Source organism: Dunckerocampus dactyliophorus, chromosome 13 (assembly GCF_027744805.1).
Source record: "Dunckerocampus dactyliophorus isolate RoL2022-P2 chromosome 13, RoL_Ddac_1.1, whole genome shotgun sequence".
Taxonomy (NCBI): Eukaryota; Metazoa; Chordata; class Actinopteri; order Syngnathiformes; family Syngnathidae; genus Dunckerocampus; species Dunckerocampus dactyliophorus.
Genome location: NC_072831.1, coordinates 26,629,775 through 26,646,082, shown reverse-complemented (window position 1 = coordinate 26,646,082; position 16,308 = coordinate 26,629,775). Strand labels below are relative to the sequence as shown.

Sequence of the window (16,308 nt, the reverse complement as noted above, 5' to 3'; positions counted from 1 at the left end):
GCTTTAGAAAGAAAATGTGTTCCACCTGCAATAAAAAAATAAAAGGGGCCTTCATTATGCATTGCAGACGGAAGAGACATTGTGAGGTGTCGTTAAAATGATGACATGTGGCTAAATGCGTTCAGTTCCATTGTCGTTTGCGTACGTGTACAGGAAAACATTCACACGAAGGCCACAACGTCACAAGCCACAACATTAGGTACACTTGCGCCATCTGATGACTGTATAAAAAAATACGGCATTTCCAAAGATATGCAATACATATCCATTCATTTATTCATTCTGTATGCTGGAGCCTATCCCAGCTGACTTCGGGCGAGAGGCGGGGTACACCTTGGACTGGTCGCCAGCCAATCGCGTATATTTTTGTAATGTGGGAGGAAGCTGGAGTACGTGAGAACATGCAAACATAATCCAAAATAAAATGACTTACTGTACATTATGTCCTCACGCTGCCCTCCATCCAAGTTGTGATGAAGCGGCGTGACGAAGAGGCGTGTTAATGAATGCAAGTCATCAGTCAGTCGTGCGTGTCGTCCTGTCTGTGCATCAGACTGACATTATGTAAACACACACACACACACACACACACGCGCTCATGAGCGGCATGAAAGGAATCTTTATGAATGAGTGAAAGTCCAAGTGCAATAACTGATTCGTCCCAGTATGCTTGTATTCATGCACGCTTGTGTCTGTTGCTGTTGTTGTAGACTTTATATAACTGCAACTATTTTGTTCTTATGTGCAGCAGAAGCAAATGTTATTCCAGTAAAACAGATCCATTTAAGATGTGAGAGTGCCAAGAGCATGCCCTGGCATCTGTTACAGCAACGCACACACACACACACACACACACACACACACACACTGAGCTGACATATCAACAATCCGCGCTTTTAAAGGCCGACCTTTCTATTCTTGGACAAGTTGAATAGGCGACCTTTATTATGAAAAAGATGTCAGGCTGTGATAATAAACATATTGTGATATGAATACATATATCTACTTACAGCACATTGTGCAACTCTGGACCTAATGTATTGGCTCTTTGTGTACTTGCAGGTGCTGTACCTGCAGCAGGCTGAGGTCACCAGGGAGCGCGTATACGCCATGCACCAGTCCAGCATTGACGGCGTGGAGGACATGTCGTCGCTGGCCGAGCTGCACGAGGCGGCCATCATGCACAACCTGTACCAGCGCTACCAGAAAGACAACATCTACGTAAGAATGACCTCTTCCGATACCCCGCGCCCCCGTAGGAAGTCATGGAATGCAATGGAGCCTTGGTTCACTCCAGACGGTCCGACTTTAACCGAAACCGATGCTAACTGAATCAATTTTTCCCATAAGAAATAATGTAAATCCAATTAATCCGTGCCAGAAAGCCAAAAATGTTCACACAAAAAACGGTTTTGTAGTTTTGCAATGAATAGTTTTACATGCAGTCAACAATCCCAAATGCATATAAATGATGAACAAAGGGATAAATGAACATTTAAAGCATCACTGAAATTGCTTAAATATGTTCTATATTGTTTGTAATTATGTTCTACGTTGTTTGTTTTTTGAAAGCGAACGGTAAATTCGTAAAATTTACACTTAAAGTACGCGGCGGGAAACGTTTCTAATATCCGTCTTTGAAAAAGGGGCCTTTCCGGAAGTGAAGTCACCAAAGGCGCATCTCTCATCTTAGGCAGAGTAAACAAACATGAGAGAATGGACGAGACAGATGATGTTTACAGTGATTATAGCAAAGATTTGAGCGATGTGCCAGTAGTTTTCGAGGAGGAAGAAACATCTGGAGTTGAAATAGAGACCTCGCAGAACATGGAATTAAGCCGTATTTGTTCGGGGACGACGGGACGATATGCCTGATGCGGAGGTGTCCGATGACGCGGTTCTTGATGTGACCGTTCCCAAAGACACGATGTGGCAGCGAGACACCACACGAACACCACCTTCCTGTTTTGCCATGAGTTATTTGCCATGAGAATAGGCGTTGCAGAAAAAGCCAAAGAAAAAGCACAACACACAAGCAAGAGTTAATAATTGGGTGGAAGCCAGTTCTAGGACTGTAGTTGTCTTTAGTGATGCCCCCGGTCCATTAAGGCTAATGCATTCTATCAATGGGGATGCTGTAACCCCGGCAACAAAGCCACATCACATGGCTGTCATTAGCTAAGTGGTGAAAAGCGTGATGATGCACCGGGTTAATTGGGTTGTTTTTGGTTTGTTTTTGGTTCCAATTTCTAACAGATTGATGCATTTTAAGTCATAATAAAGCGATGTTTGACGCTCGGCGCCTGTTATTCTGATGATGAAGCTTGTTGTGTTTTTAGACAAATATCGGCAGCATCCTGGCTGCCGTCAACCCCTACAAGCAGATCCCAGGTCTGTACGACCCGGAGAGGGTGGACCTCTACTCCAAGCATCAGCTGGGGGAGCTGCCCCCCCACATCTTCGCCATCGCCAACGAATGCTACCGCTGCATCTGGAAGCGCCACGACAGCCAGTGTGTCCTCATCAGGTTGGATATTGGTTAGCTTTTCAGCATCAGATAACATTGGAACGCTCAATATTAATGTGTGTGTGGGGGTGTGTGTGTGTGTGTGTGTATGTGTGTGTGTGTGTTTCAGTGGTGAGTCTGGAGCCGGGAAGACAGAAAGCACCAAACTGTTGCTGCAGTTCCTGTCAGTGATGAGCCAAAACTCTGCCGGGACGCCCCCATCAGAGAGAACCACACGAGTAGAGCAGGCCATCGTGCAGAGCAGGTACACAAATAACACAAAATATTATTATTTGTATATGTACAAGAGTCCGAACACCAACTGGTTCTGAAATACTGTGCTCTATCAAAGACAAACACACAACCAAAAATCCGTCTCTTTGCAGTCCCATCATGGAAGCCTTCGGGAACGCCAAGACGGTTTACAACAACAACTCGAGTCGCTTCGGGAAATTCATCCAGCTTCACTTCTCCGAGAGCGGCAATATCCAAGGAGGCTGCGTCATCGATTGTATCCTCCTTCAAAAAAATATAAGTATACTCCAATCCTAGTCTCTAACCCAGCGGGCGGGCGGTGCATTTGGTGTCTGGACCTTCAGTGGGCCCGGCCAGAATTTCTTTTTGCCAGACACCGTGAGAGCCAGTCTCAAAAAACAAAACAATAACGATAGTAAATATGTTCCTCAGCAGGGTTTCGAATCAGAGTCGCCCATGTAGAGCGACAGAGTCTGTAGAGCAATGCGGCATAGAGGCTTTAGAGTGAGATAAACTCCAACACATTAAGTGATGACTTACATTACTGCTAGTATTTCAAGTCAGGTCAGCGACTAATTTCCACAGGCGCTTGTTGGTGCTCAGCCAAATGTGACAAGCACAAAAAGAACGATGATTAAAGGCGATTAAAGTTCAGACAATTCCAAACATCTACACTACAACATCATCTGAAGCAGTTCCCGATCAATATTTATCAAATAACGGAGCAAAAATATAAAACCTTTTAAGTAAAATTGATCTCCCCACCAGAGATGTCAACTTCCTCCTCCTCAGTCAGCCGTTTTGGCCGTAACTTATGTTGAACAGTTTTGCTCTGCTCAACCAATCAGGACTGGGGGCCTTCCACTTTGCCCTGATCAACCAATCGGAACTGGGGCCTGCAAGCTGGCCCTAAGAGTCGAATCAGAAGTCTGGAAAAAAAAACAGCCCCCCCCAACACTCGTGATTCTGAAGGCCATGGGCAGATTACATTTATATGGCGCCAAATAGCAGCTGAAATCTGAATGGACAAAACAAATAAACATCCACTACACACAAGAAACACACTACGAAATCATGATAATGGACTGTTGGGACTCAATGAATATAATTTAACGGAACAAATACTACAATTTCATTTTTGAAATGGGGGTCAGTGTTTCTGGTAATGGTTAGGCCAGCAGAGAAGGCTTTGCTGGCCCTGACTGCACACCACTGATCTAACCTAACACCTCGTTTTCTATTGTCGCCGGATGCTGAAGTTTTAGCCTAATGTAGTATTTTATTAACTCCACAGGATGCCAGTAGCTGCATTTGAGGCGTTGTGGGTGATCAGTATCCAGCAGCTAAATCTACCTTTGCGTGCGCTTTAAAACGTTGGTTGCGCTACTCAGCTGTCGCGGCCGCGAAATATCCAGTTTACATCCTTGCTGTAATCAGAGCATTTTCGGGCTTCAGCTTGAACCAAATTGTTGTTGCCTTTCCTTGACTGTCTTTGTGTCAGATTTACTGGAAAAGGTAAGTTTGCTCCAGTACTTGAGTTACTGTAGTTTTGTTAATCGGATCCTGCATTGATGGTGTTAATTCTCTGCAGAATCGAGTGGTGCGACAGAACCCCGGAGAACGCAACTACCACATTTTCTATGCGCTCTTGGCGGGAGCTAACAAAGAGCATAAAAGTACGTGTGGTTGAATTTGCCCGATTTGACATTTTGGTGCAGTGCTTTGATGCAGGTTCGTGTCTGGATGTGTCAGGTCTCTACTTCCTGGAGGATCCAGCGGAGTCTTTCCATTACCTCAGCCAGTCAGGTTGTCTCAAGGACAAGAGTCTGAACGACAAAGAGCTGTTTAACAGTGTTATGGTCAGTGGGACACTCTTATTAATAATTTTGATTATCATAGCATTAGCAATTGTGAAATATGGTGTTTATGGCGAAGATGGGATTTACCGACGAAACGGGCCAGCACCCTTCAGAGGACTCAGTATAGACTGAATATACGGTACACAAAGACTGGATGTGTTTATTTGTGTGAGCAAGCTCTTCTACTACTGAAGCGCTGCACACAAAAGGGTAAAAATTTGTCAAAAGATGCACCCCTAATGTGTTGCCTGTGCTATGATTTTTCTGACAAATAGGCCACATGGTGGCACTGTTAGTAAAGTCCCTGTTATTAACTGACAATTGATCTTACAATTTCGCTCAGTAGACAAAACACCCACTGTAATTTTAGGGTGTTTAGTCGAATCGCCACAAATTTGGCAGACACCTTTAAGGGACAGACAAGCGCATCTGTGTAAAATTGGAGCAAGAATATGAATAAAGTCATAATTACAAGAAGAAAATGTACAAGAATAAAGTTGAAATAGTTGGAAAATGGAAACATTTTATGAGAATAAAGTAAAAAACTCAAAATATTAAGAGAAACTGGAAAAGCACTTGGGGAGCGCAGACCTTCGCCAAGTGCCATAGTTCCCCCCATTTGTGATTCACACCAAAATCATAATCCTACATGATTTGGATCAGCCTGTGATATTTTGTAAAATCTGTTGGAAACTTGTCCTGTATTTTTTGTGGAGTTATATGCACAAGTAGTCCTATCTCGCAATGTTAAAGAATCCTTTTAAAAAATCCTGGATCCAGACGGTGATCCGGATCACCCCCAAAATTTTATCAGTTCTTCCACGTCCCATTTCTGACAAGTCCTTTCATTTCATCCAAATCCATTCATAATTGATTAAGTTATTTTCAACACAAACAGACAAACAAACAGATAAAGGCCTGCAAACAACATAACCTCCGCGCTTGCGCTTGGCGGAGGTAAAAAGTATTATAATGACAAAAAAGAGAATAATCTTGTAATCTTATGAGGGAAAATGCTGTCATTTTAGTAGCATAAAGTTGAAATATTAAAGTTTTTTTTAAAGTCACAATAATATGAGAAACAAACATAACAAAATAATGTAATATTTGGAAAATTAGGTTGGCGAAAAAAATTATAATATGAGAATCAAATAAAAATATTATGGGAATAAATTTATAATATTATGAAAAGAAAATTTACAAACATTTAAAAAGAAAGTTGAAAAATTTGGAAAATATTAAAAAAAGAGCAAAAATGGAAAAGAAGAGCAAAGAGCGAGTTTGATACTAATAATAGGCTTTTTCACCTTTATCACAAAGAGGATATGAAGTTTTTCTCTTGAAATATATAAAGAACTTTGTAGCATATCTACTTGTTGCTTTACAAAATATCAACATGGCCCTTGCATTCTTTCATTTTTCACTATTTGGCCCTCTGTGGATAAAGTTTGAACATCCCTGGTGTAGATATTCTGTATAGTCATAGTCATGTATAGATCATGTCCTCTAATGGCTGAATAGGAGGCGCTGAAGGTTCTGGAGTTCAGCGAGGAGGAGATCAGAGATATGTTCAAGCTGCTGTCCGGCGTCCTTCAGCTCGGCAACATCGAGTTCATGACAGCGGGAGGAGCCCAGATAACCACCAAGCAAGGTCAGCGACAAGACAAGACAAATCAACCTTTAAGACACGGACTGAGCCTGAAATGTTTGTCTTTCCAGTGGTGACCAATGCCAGTGAGCTTCTGGGCCTCGATGCCTTCCAGCTCTCCGAAGTGCTGACTCAGCGCTCCATCATCCTGAGAGGGGAGGAGATTTGCTCCCCGCTCACCATCGAGCAGGTCCGATCACACACCAGGACCGATCTCCTTGCATGTTCCCCCTCCTAATCCTACCCTTGATGCATCGTTGCAGGCCGTGGATTCCCGGGATTCGGTCGCAATGGCGTTATATTCCCAATGTTTCTCCTGGATTATCCTCAAGATCAACCAGAAGATTAAAGGGAAGGAAAACTTTAAGTCTATCGGCATCCTGGACATCTTTGGCTTTGAGAACTTTGAGGTTTGTTTCTCTCGTCTCACACACACACACACACACACACACACATCTATACAGTATATATGCAAATGAGTCACTTGTGTGTGTGTATGTGCTTTAGGTGAATCGCTTCGAGCAGTTCAACATCAACTATGCCAACGAGAAGCTCCAGGAGTACTTCAACAAGCACATCTTCTCCTTGGAGCAGCTTGAGTACAACAGGTACACAAATTGACTTCAATAAAAAGTGTAAGAAGCTTTTAAAGGTGCTGAAAGCGTTGTTTGTGTCCATGTTGTTGCAGGGAAGGTGTCCAATGGGACGCCATCGACTGGATGGATAATGCAGAGTGTCTCGACCTCATAGAGAAGGTGGCATGCATACATACTAGTGGACTGTGTGTATTATATATGGCTTTTTTTTCTAATAATAGGTGTTTTATACCCAATACAGAGCAGTTAATGTTGAATACTTGAACATGTCTCATAATCCTTTTACAGTCATCTCAGGTTTACCGCTGTTAATCGGTTGTAGACCTGACCGTGATAAATGAATTTCCACAAAGTAGCTTTTATGAAACAAATATTTTCATAGTTACAGCATTGGAAGCCTCTTTACAACCCTCTAAATATGGTTTTTACCATTATTAGTGCCCTCTAGACATGAAGTAACACCCCTATAGTCACCTTTACACTCGTATTACCCAATATAGTAGACATAATAAGAGGAAATACGAAATACGAATACCAACTAGTGCTGAGGGAAGGAAAAAGGAGACACAACATGTCCAGAGAGCGCTCTCAACCTGTGGGTACCTGCGGTGGGTTTTTAACAAATGTCAAAAGCAGAGAGTAGGGAAAGAAACCCAAAAGCCCACAGAAGCAAAAAGGAGAGGAGTGGTAGTCCCTTATGTAGCAGGGGTCAAACTCCAGAGGATCTTATGGCAACACAAAATTCCTACCTATTTCAAACCAGTACTGTAAATACCCTGAGACAAAAATTAGTGCATCCTAAAGACAAGGCTCCAAACCAAAAACAGAGCAATGTGGTCTATTCCATCCACTGTAAAGATGAAGAATGCAAAGAGCACTACATTGGGGAAACTAAGCTAATGCTCCAAAAAAGGCTTTATCAACATCGCAGGGACAATTCTAGTGGTCCTCAATCAGCAGTACATCTACACCTGAAAGCTTCCAATCACTCTTTTCAGGACAGCGAGGTAAAGATTTTGGCCAAAGAAAACAGATGGTTTGAAAGAGGAGTAAAGGAAGCTATTTTTGTCAAACAACAGAACCCATCATTGAATCGGAATGGTGGTTTGAGGTTTAATTTGGACCCTGTGTTCAGCAGGTTACTGAGACCAAAACCCACAGCTCTTAGTCATGCAAATGAGGTGGAGCCAGGGCCGAGCCAGAACAATAGACGCTAACGAGCCAGTATCAGAGTCGTTCATATCCAACTACAGGGAGCTATACTTCCCTTTGATCGGAGGTGCTAATGGGAGGAGAGGATTAGACCACAACTCCGCCCAGGCTTAGTGTAAGGAACCAATAGGAGGAGGGTGTTGGCACACCAATTCCGCCCACTTTTACTGTATTTAAGGCCGAGGCTACCAGCACTTGTTAGTTCGCTGACGAAGCTCTTCGAATGAGGAGCGAAACGTCCGACACCTTCTTCACAGAAGTACAGATGACATCTCAAGAAGCCTTTCCCTCGATGGACAACTCCTGTACGACTGAGAGCCTACACAGACACATATAAAACATGAATTAATTTATGGTCAGGATTTAGACATAGGGTTTACGGTTGGGGTCTATATTAAGGTTAGGCCTTAGGGATGCTGTTGGGGGTCTAGTTTAGGGTTAGGGTTTAGGGATAAATTCTAAATTAGGGTTTAGGATTACGGTTAGTTCATACATTTAGGGGTAGGTCTTAGAGGTTAAAGGAAAACTGCACCTTTTTTGGAATTTTGTCCATCATACACAATCCTTATGTGAGACATGAACACACATCTTTCTCTTTTCTGTGCATTCTAAAGATATAAAAACAGCTAAAAAGAGGCAGCTAAGAATGCACTTAATGAGACGTAACTATTCCACCTATAAAGCCTACTGAAAAAACCTTCAAAAACCGCCAGCAACCGACCTGCATATTAACCAAGCTACAGCGACATTGTTATTACCGTAATTTCAGGTGTATATAACGCACTGGTTTTTGGGAGAAAAACACATTTGTACATATATAAGTTGCACGGACTATAAGCCGCCCATGTACATGTCATAAAATGGCATATTGCTGCGTATATAATAGGTGTGTCCCATTACGTGCATGAATTAGATGCCTCCTTTTATCTGTTTTATATCTTTAGAACGCCCAGAAAAGAGAAAGATGTGTGTTCATGTATGAGTTTTTCTTTAAGAGTTTAGGGTTACTGTTTAGGGCTAGATGTGTAGGGTTAGGTCGTCAGGTTATGTTTAGAGGTTATGCTTAGAGGTTTGGTGTTAGGGATAGGGTTATTGGTCTAAATAACGGTTAGGTCTTAGGCTTAAGGGTCTGTGTCAAGATTGGGACTTTGGGTTCGGAGTCCAGGTTAGCGTTTACAGACATGGTTCGGGTTAGAGGTTAGTTCTGATCCTGGTAGCTCTCGGGTCAATGGTAACTGTTCTGCATTCCTTAGAAACTGGGTTTGCTGGCTCTAGTGAATGAAGAGAGTCGCTTCCCCAAAGGAACAGACTTCACTCTCCTGGAGAAGTTACACAGCAGGCATTCCGTGAGTTTTTCTTTTCCACATTTTAAAACCTGACATGCTGCTACAGGCAATCAGTACGCTAACACCGTACACATTTTGTTTTTGTGACAGACCAATCCTTACTATGTGAAGCCCAGACTGGCTGACCATCAGTTTGGTATCAAACACTACGCCGGAGAGGTGAGACGTCGTCTTTAACGTGATCTGGACCGAGGTCTTGATATTTGTGTCGCTCAGGTCTTGTATGACGTCAAAGGGATTTTGGAGAAGAACAGAGACACGTTCAGAGACGATATCCTAACCATGCTCAAGGACAGCAGGTAGGACTTTTACAGGCACAAACAATCCGGCTCAAGCTCATGAAAATCAAGGTTTTCAAGGCAAGTTTGGGATTTTCCCATTTATGATACCTGGAATCCATTCATACCCTCTGTTGAAAACAATATTATAAAATGTGAAATTGTTCACCCAAATTATGTAAAATGTACAAAAAATATACTATATATATTCATTTACTATATTAAAATTTTTAGTCTTTTTGTGTACTGTTTTATTTACTATATAATTTAAATTTAATAATAAATCATTTTAATTTTTATCTCATAACCATTTTTAAAGCCAATATTATTAATACATAAAGTACTTCATGTATTAAATATAAAATAAATATAAAATAATATTATGTGCTATTTTATGTGCTATTTTTGTAGCTGTCAAAAATAGCACGTTAATAGCGGTAACTAATTTATTTCATTAATTACGTTACATTTTTTTGCGTAATTAACACATATTCGTCATGGCAAGCCACGACTCTCTGTTATGACGACAGACGGCGGCACAGTGTAGCTCCCCACAGAGTCACACAGAGTCTGACGCTGTTTTATAACTTTATTCGTACCTGAACACATCAACAGCAGTGTAATTCCAACACCATATATGCATCTCCAACTCCAACCAAACACGTCCCTAGGCCATTCGTCATTGCAACGACACTTCCACATTGTCACTAGACAGACCACGAGATGCGTTCACAGGCACTCCGGACGTCACAACGTCTTCATTACGCATCTGTGTGTGGTCTCCATAAACAGAAATGCAAAGAAAAACAATAAGTGATATTGTTGTCACTCACTTTGTAACTCTGAATGCGGAAGTACTATTTGCTGCATTTAAGTATGCTGGGAAATCCCAGAAAATTCACTCAAAACGTGAATTCAACTTAAATGATGTGGTGTCTTTGAATGCCCTGCCCTGTCATTTAGCTTTCTTTCAATAAAATACAGTAAAAATGGGCATATTTCAGACATACAGTAGTCTGACATGGTGATTAATCATGATTAATTGATGAATTAATCTGATGTAAAAATGTAATCATTTGGCAGCCCTAATTCATAGGAATACATAAATTATTTGCATTTATTGGGTATGACATAAATACAGTCGCTCAAATAAATGTATATTGTTTATGCATAAATAACTTCATTTATTGGGAATAAAATAAATAAATAAAATTGTTTAAATAAGGTCTATTTTTAATAAATAAACAACTGTATTTATTGGAGGTAAAATAACCAATAAAATTGTTTCAATAAATCTATGATTGATAAATAGCTAACTGCATTTATGGCAACAAAAAATAAATACATTGAGAGAATTGAGCTAATCAAGCAAAAATAAAGATTTTTATTGTATTCTAGAATAAGAAAAATCTTTTTGTAAGCTCTTAAAGCAAAACTAAATTGCTGATAACTGATAGCAAAATCACTCTGTTCATTTATATTATATTATATTTAAATTTATTGTATATGTATATGCAGTGGAAAATTTTGCGCCGAAAATATTTATTGTAACACGCGGAAACTATATTTTATTTTTTTATATTGTTTCTATGCAGTGAAATCATGAGTCTCCAATTGTTGGGGAGATGCACATAATTAAAAGATTTTTTTTCATTTTTTGAAATTTGATTTTATTATCCAAAAAACAATAATATGATTTGTCTTTGTCTGATTAAAAAAGTAAAAAAACTGTCATGTATATTAATAAATCTCGTGAAAATATATGTATATGCCTGAATCAACTGATTATTAGATTACTGCGCAATGCAACATTTTCATTGCATTTCTGAGCGTGTCCACCATACATGTCTTTGTGGTACCCAGACTGGACTTCATCTATGACTTGTTTGAGAAGGTGGGCAGCAGGAACAACGAGGAGAAGATGGGAACGGCCAGACGCAAGCCGACCGTCAGCTCCCAGTTTCGAGTATGTACACAAAAAAGTCCAAATTCTTCATACCTAAAAGAACATTTCATAAAGTATCTGTTTGGTCCGCCCACAGGACTCCCTCCATGCGCTCATGGCCACGCTGAGTGCATCCAATCCCTTCTTCATCCGCTGCATTAAGCCCAACATGGAAAAGGTCAGCCATTTTCTCTGTTTGGCACCACCCATTAGAGCTTTAAATTAAATGATTTATTCATTTTGCTGACAGAATCCGAACGTCTTTGACCCGGAGGTTGTCCTCAATCAGCTGAGGTACTCTGGAATGTTGGAGACAGTAAAGATCCGCCGCGCCGGGTTCCCTGTGCGAAGAACTTTTAAAGACTTCTTCTTACGGTAAGCATTAGTCAATTTCACAATGTTTTCATGTGATAGTTGTCTTACTGTGCACTTTATGATCAAACGTATTGGGACAGATGCGCTACACACCTATTGGAAGTGATAAAAAATGCTGAAAATATGGAGGTCAACAGAAAACATTTCCATGGGGAACTCTCCACACTTAAAATGCGTTTGAATTAAGAGGGACTTTGCTTTTCTTATTAACAGTATTTAAAATGTAATGATTATTAAAATAAAATGTACAATAATTTAATACATGTATTTTTTCATTACAATCGTCCCTCATTTACAGCGGTTAAATGTTTCCAGGCGTGATACATGAATTTCCGCGATATAAGATTCCATGTTAACAAATGGAATATTTTTGTAGCTAGAGAACCTGTTTATGACTTTCTGAATACGATTTTTAAGATTATTAGAGCCCTGTAGACATGATGTAATACCCCTAATTAATCGTTTACACCACATTGCGCAACTCTTGCAGCGTCTTGAGACGGCTGCTAGCTAGCAAGCTAGCCAGCTAACAAGCTAGCGAGCTAACCAGTTAGCCTCAAATGTATTTCTTCTAAAGTTAAGAGGACAAAATGTATATAATGTATATAAAATGTATAGTAATAAAAAGATTTATTTTTGTAATAATAAGATTCATGTGACAAAATATATTATGTGTAATCATATATATATATATATATACAATATATATACAATACAGAAAATTAAATGCAAACATATCTGTCACGCTCTGTGTTTTAGCCTGCGTGGCAGTTTGTTTATTTTTCCCTTCTATGCTTCAGTTCCGGTTCTGTGCTCTTATTTGGTATCACTTCCGTTTTGCTCTGTTTTGTTTTCTGCCGTCTTTACGTTTTGTGTCGCTCATTTGTTTCGGATTATTTAGTTGAGCCTTTAGCGTTGGTTGTTTGTGGGAGCATTACATGTGCATGTTAGCCGGTTTCTGTTGCCTGGTCCCTTTTTCTGCTCAGCAAATAAATATTTTTATCTGCACTTGGGTCCCGTCGCTGCATCCTGAGGTCGTCAGCACAAAACATACGTATAAAACATTGTGTTTATTTCACCCTCTATAGAAAAATATGAACCATAAAACATTTCCCTGAGGAGTTTCTGGACCAGAACGCACGTCACTGACCCAATTTTCTTTGTCCAAAATGCCTTGCTGGGATCTAAGGTATGTGTGTGTCTTTTCTCTGTTCTTGCTGCCAGGTACAAGATCATTTCCAAAGAGAAAGCAGCTGCAGCGGGAGATGACAAGAAGAGAAGCACAGATCTTCTAATCAGATATGACAAGACCAAGAAAGAGTGGCAGCTGGGGAAGACCAAAGTAAGATGCGTTCCTTTGTCTCTCTGCATATCATAATTCATTGTGACGTCTCTTCCGCTTTCATTTCAGGTGTTTATGAAAGAGTCTCTGGAGCAACGTCTGGAGAAAGACCGTGACGAAGTGCGACGGCAGGCTGCCATGATCATACGAGCTCACCTGCTCACTTTCTCAGCCAAGTAAGACCCTGACAAAGTAGTATTATTTGAAGTATTAGCTATTGTACTACTGAGATCAAATGTCTCTGCTCAGGAAACACTTCAAGCGAGTACGTTCCAGCACCGTCACCCTCCAGAAGCACCTCCGCAGGCACATCCAGCGCAAGCGCTTCGTCAAGCAGCGCAAAGCGGCGCTGGTGCTGCAGAAGCACCGGAGAGGTCAGGTGGCCCGAACTCGAGTCAGGAAGCTTCGAGAGGAGAAGAGGAAGAAGGAGGAGGCGGAGAGGAAGAAGGATAAGGACAAGGAGGAAGGGGTGAAGACAGAGGGCGACAGGAAGCAGGAGGACGGTGAGGAGGACGGTGCCAAAAGCAAGAACAAATCCTCTGAGGCAAGTGGTGTATCTTTAAAGAGTGTCAGGCTGAGCAATGGCCAGTTTGCATTAGCGGCAAGTGGGGCAGTTCCTTGTTTGATCCAGCAGATGGATTAATGTGCATAAATAACAAATAATAGTAACACTAAAATAAATAATCATAAATATAATACATCATATAAAAATAAATCTGATTGCATGATGCCTTGCCGGTGTGTGAAGGTGTACACAATTAGGACAATATAACATTTCACTAGGGTCTGTGTGAAAGGCACAAATAAATGCTGGATCTTTTCTTGTGTGTAAATGGGGCTTCAGCTGTTTTTAAATGTAACATTGTTATTTCATATCTCATGTTTCCTGGTATGAGTCTACCCACGTGGCTCCTGTCCAGTCTATTTTTGTAACAATCAGTTGTAACGTTGGTCTTGTTTGTCTGTCTGCATTTTTAGGATGAGATGCGTCAGATGGAGGAGATCCTGCAGCTGGAGCGCGAGATTGAACGCCTGCAGAAGAAGCGAGAGGACGAGGTGTCACAGCTGTGCGAGTCGTCCAAGCAGGAGCTGCAGCTCCGCCGCGACGCCGAGCTCAAGCGCATGAAGAAGGAGGCGTCCCGCAAGGCCACAAGCCTCGTCGACCTCCTCAACTTCAGCGTGGCGGACGCCGCCCTGGGGGATGCGACAGCAAAGCCCGACGCAGAACCAAAAGGCCCCAAGGCTGCCAATGCCGTGCCGGCTGGCGCGGCAAAAGATGAGGAGGTGGACGAGGGTTTCCACGCGGAGGAGGAGTGCATCCCGCTTCCTGACTTCCCTCCCCCGGCAGAGACGGACACACCCATGGATCAGGCCATCTTTGCCCACCTCCCGCCACCTCCACCTGCGTTCGCTGAAGGGATGGTACCTCCAGAACCACCAACGCCACCCCCACTTCCCGCTGACGGTACTTCAGTCCCACCTCTACCGCCAACAGGTGATAACGCCGCCGCCGCTCCAGGGAGGAAGGTGAGCATGGTGGACAGCCTGGTGGACGGGGAGGAGCCCATTTACAGCATGCCCGCCGACACCGAGTCCGACTACGACCAGGAGGAGGAGGAGGGCTCGGTCACGGCCGGGGACGACAGCTCCGTGTCGGGGAGCAACCGTGGCAGCGCCGCCGTCACCGACGAGGAGCATCCGCGCAAGTCCACCTGCACCAACGCCAGCATGGAGTCCTACAGAGGCAGCTCTGACTCTGTGAGGACACACACTCACACGCATGCGCACACGCGTGCACGCAGACATGTATGCGCAGCCACACACTCACGCACACACGCACACACGCCACCATATATCTCAACGCTCGCTCTTGTACTCTTTGTGATTATTTTGTGGTCTTCTTCAGTACGCGGGCAGCGACGACGAGCACGACGGCATGATGGACACCGACGAGGAAGTGACAAATGGACGGGTGACCGTGTTTAACGGAAACGGCCCGCCGTATTTCCACGGCTACCTCTACATGAAGGGTGAGTCCGTCCATTCATGAATCGGCGCGTCAATCTTTCTGACTCCTCCTCTCTTCCTATTCAACCACAGCTGGTCTGATGATCCCCTGGAGGCGGCGCTGGTGCGTACTAAAAGACGAGACCTTCATGTGGTTCCGCTCCAAACAAGAGTCCCTCAAGTCGGGCTGGCTCTACAAGAAAGGAGGAGGCCTGTCCACCCTCTCACGCAGGTTGTTGTAGTTTTTACCAGTTTTATTTTATTTTTGCATATTTTCATGGGCTCCATTATTACAAATCTTTGAAGGAATATGAAGTGTAATTTTTTTTTTTGGCCCTTGCTTTTAGCATCTTTAATGCACAAAATGTGGCATCAAACAAATAAAACATGCTTTTTTTGTATTTTGGAGGTAGAATGTCACATTTATTAGGTACTCACAGGAAAGCATTATGATATGTCAGGATTACAGGAAATGTAATGTGTGGTTATACTGGAAGTCAATGGGGCCATATCGGTCCCGAGGGTAAAGAGCTTAAGCATTTTTGCTGAAATGCTGAAGTTTTTAAAATAATAATAAAAAACAAATCCTAGTCATGCAATTAATTAAGCAGTCAAACAGGCGGAATGTACATGTTTGGTGCCTTGAGTGTTACCAATTATGGTTCCTATTTAGTCTATTTATGATTTTAAAAAGTCTAAAAGGGAAGCATTCTTTCATACCAGTGGCAAGTACAATTAAACAAGAAAACCAAAAAGCAACAGCAAAAATGGGGAAAAAAGTAGTCATTTTACAAGAAAAAAGACAAAATATCAAGAGACTAAAGTAATAATATTAAAAGAAAAATAGCATAAGGTTGAAAAATGAAAGAGAAAAAAGCCGAAATAGCAGAAACAAACAAAACAAAGAAAAATTTGCAGTTTTTGGAAAATTAAGTTGAG

The 16,308-nt window shown here is 41.9% G+C and overlaps 1 protein-coding gene across 2 annotated transcripts in view; it reads left to right on the top strand.

Moving 5' to 3' along the window:
- myo10l1 (myosin X, like 1) overlaps nt 1-16,308 on the top strand; it is a 51,218-nt gene that overhangs the window by 22,987 nt on the left and 11,923 nt on the right. The window contains exons 3-26 of one of the 2 annotated variants that reach the window (XM_054796168.1): nt 1,063-1,221; nt 2,340-2,527; nt 2,637-2,771; nt 2,893-3,017; nt 4,263-4,276; nt 4,353-4,437; nt 4,514-4,620; nt 6,142-6,271; nt 6,340-6,458; nt 6,532-6,678; nt 6,776-6,876; nt 6,957-7,023; nt 9,330-9,422; nt 9,513-9,581; nt 9,639-9,721; nt 11,564-11,666; nt 11,743-11,823; nt 11,896-12,020; nt 13,245-13,362; nt 13,432-13,538; nt 13,612-13,906; nt 14,341-15,120; nt 15,269-15,392; nt 15,463-15,601. In XM_054796168.1, coding sequence (XP_054652143.1) covers nt 1,063-1,221; nt 2,340-2,527; nt 2,637-2,771; nt 2,893-3,017; nt 4,263-4,276; nt 4,353-4,437; nt 4,514-4,620; nt 6,142-6,271; nt 6,340-6,458; nt 6,532-6,678; nt 6,776-6,876; nt 6,957-7,023; nt 9,330-9,422; nt 9,513-9,581; nt 9,639-9,721; nt 11,564-11,666; nt 11,743-11,823; nt 11,896-12,020; nt 13,245-13,362; nt 13,432-13,538; nt 13,612-13,906; nt 14,341-15,120; nt 15,269-15,392; nt 15,463-15,601 — 3,494 coding nt within the window. Of the gene's footprint in view, nt 1-1,062; nt 1,222-2,339; nt 2,528-2,636; nt 2,772-2,892; nt 3,018-4,262; nt 4,277-4,352; nt 4,438-4,513; nt 4,621-6,141; nt 6,272-6,339; nt 6,459-6,531; nt 6,679-6,775; nt 6,877-6,956; nt 7,024-9,329; nt 9,423-9,512; nt 9,582-9,638; nt 9,722-11,563; nt 11,667-11,742; nt 11,824-11,895; nt 12,021-13,244; nt 13,363-13,431; nt 13,539-13,611; nt 13,907-14,340; nt 15,121-15,268; nt 15,393-15,462; nt 15,605-16,308 lie in introns of both variants that reach the window. The other variant, XM_054796167.1, reaches the window with a different exon arrangement.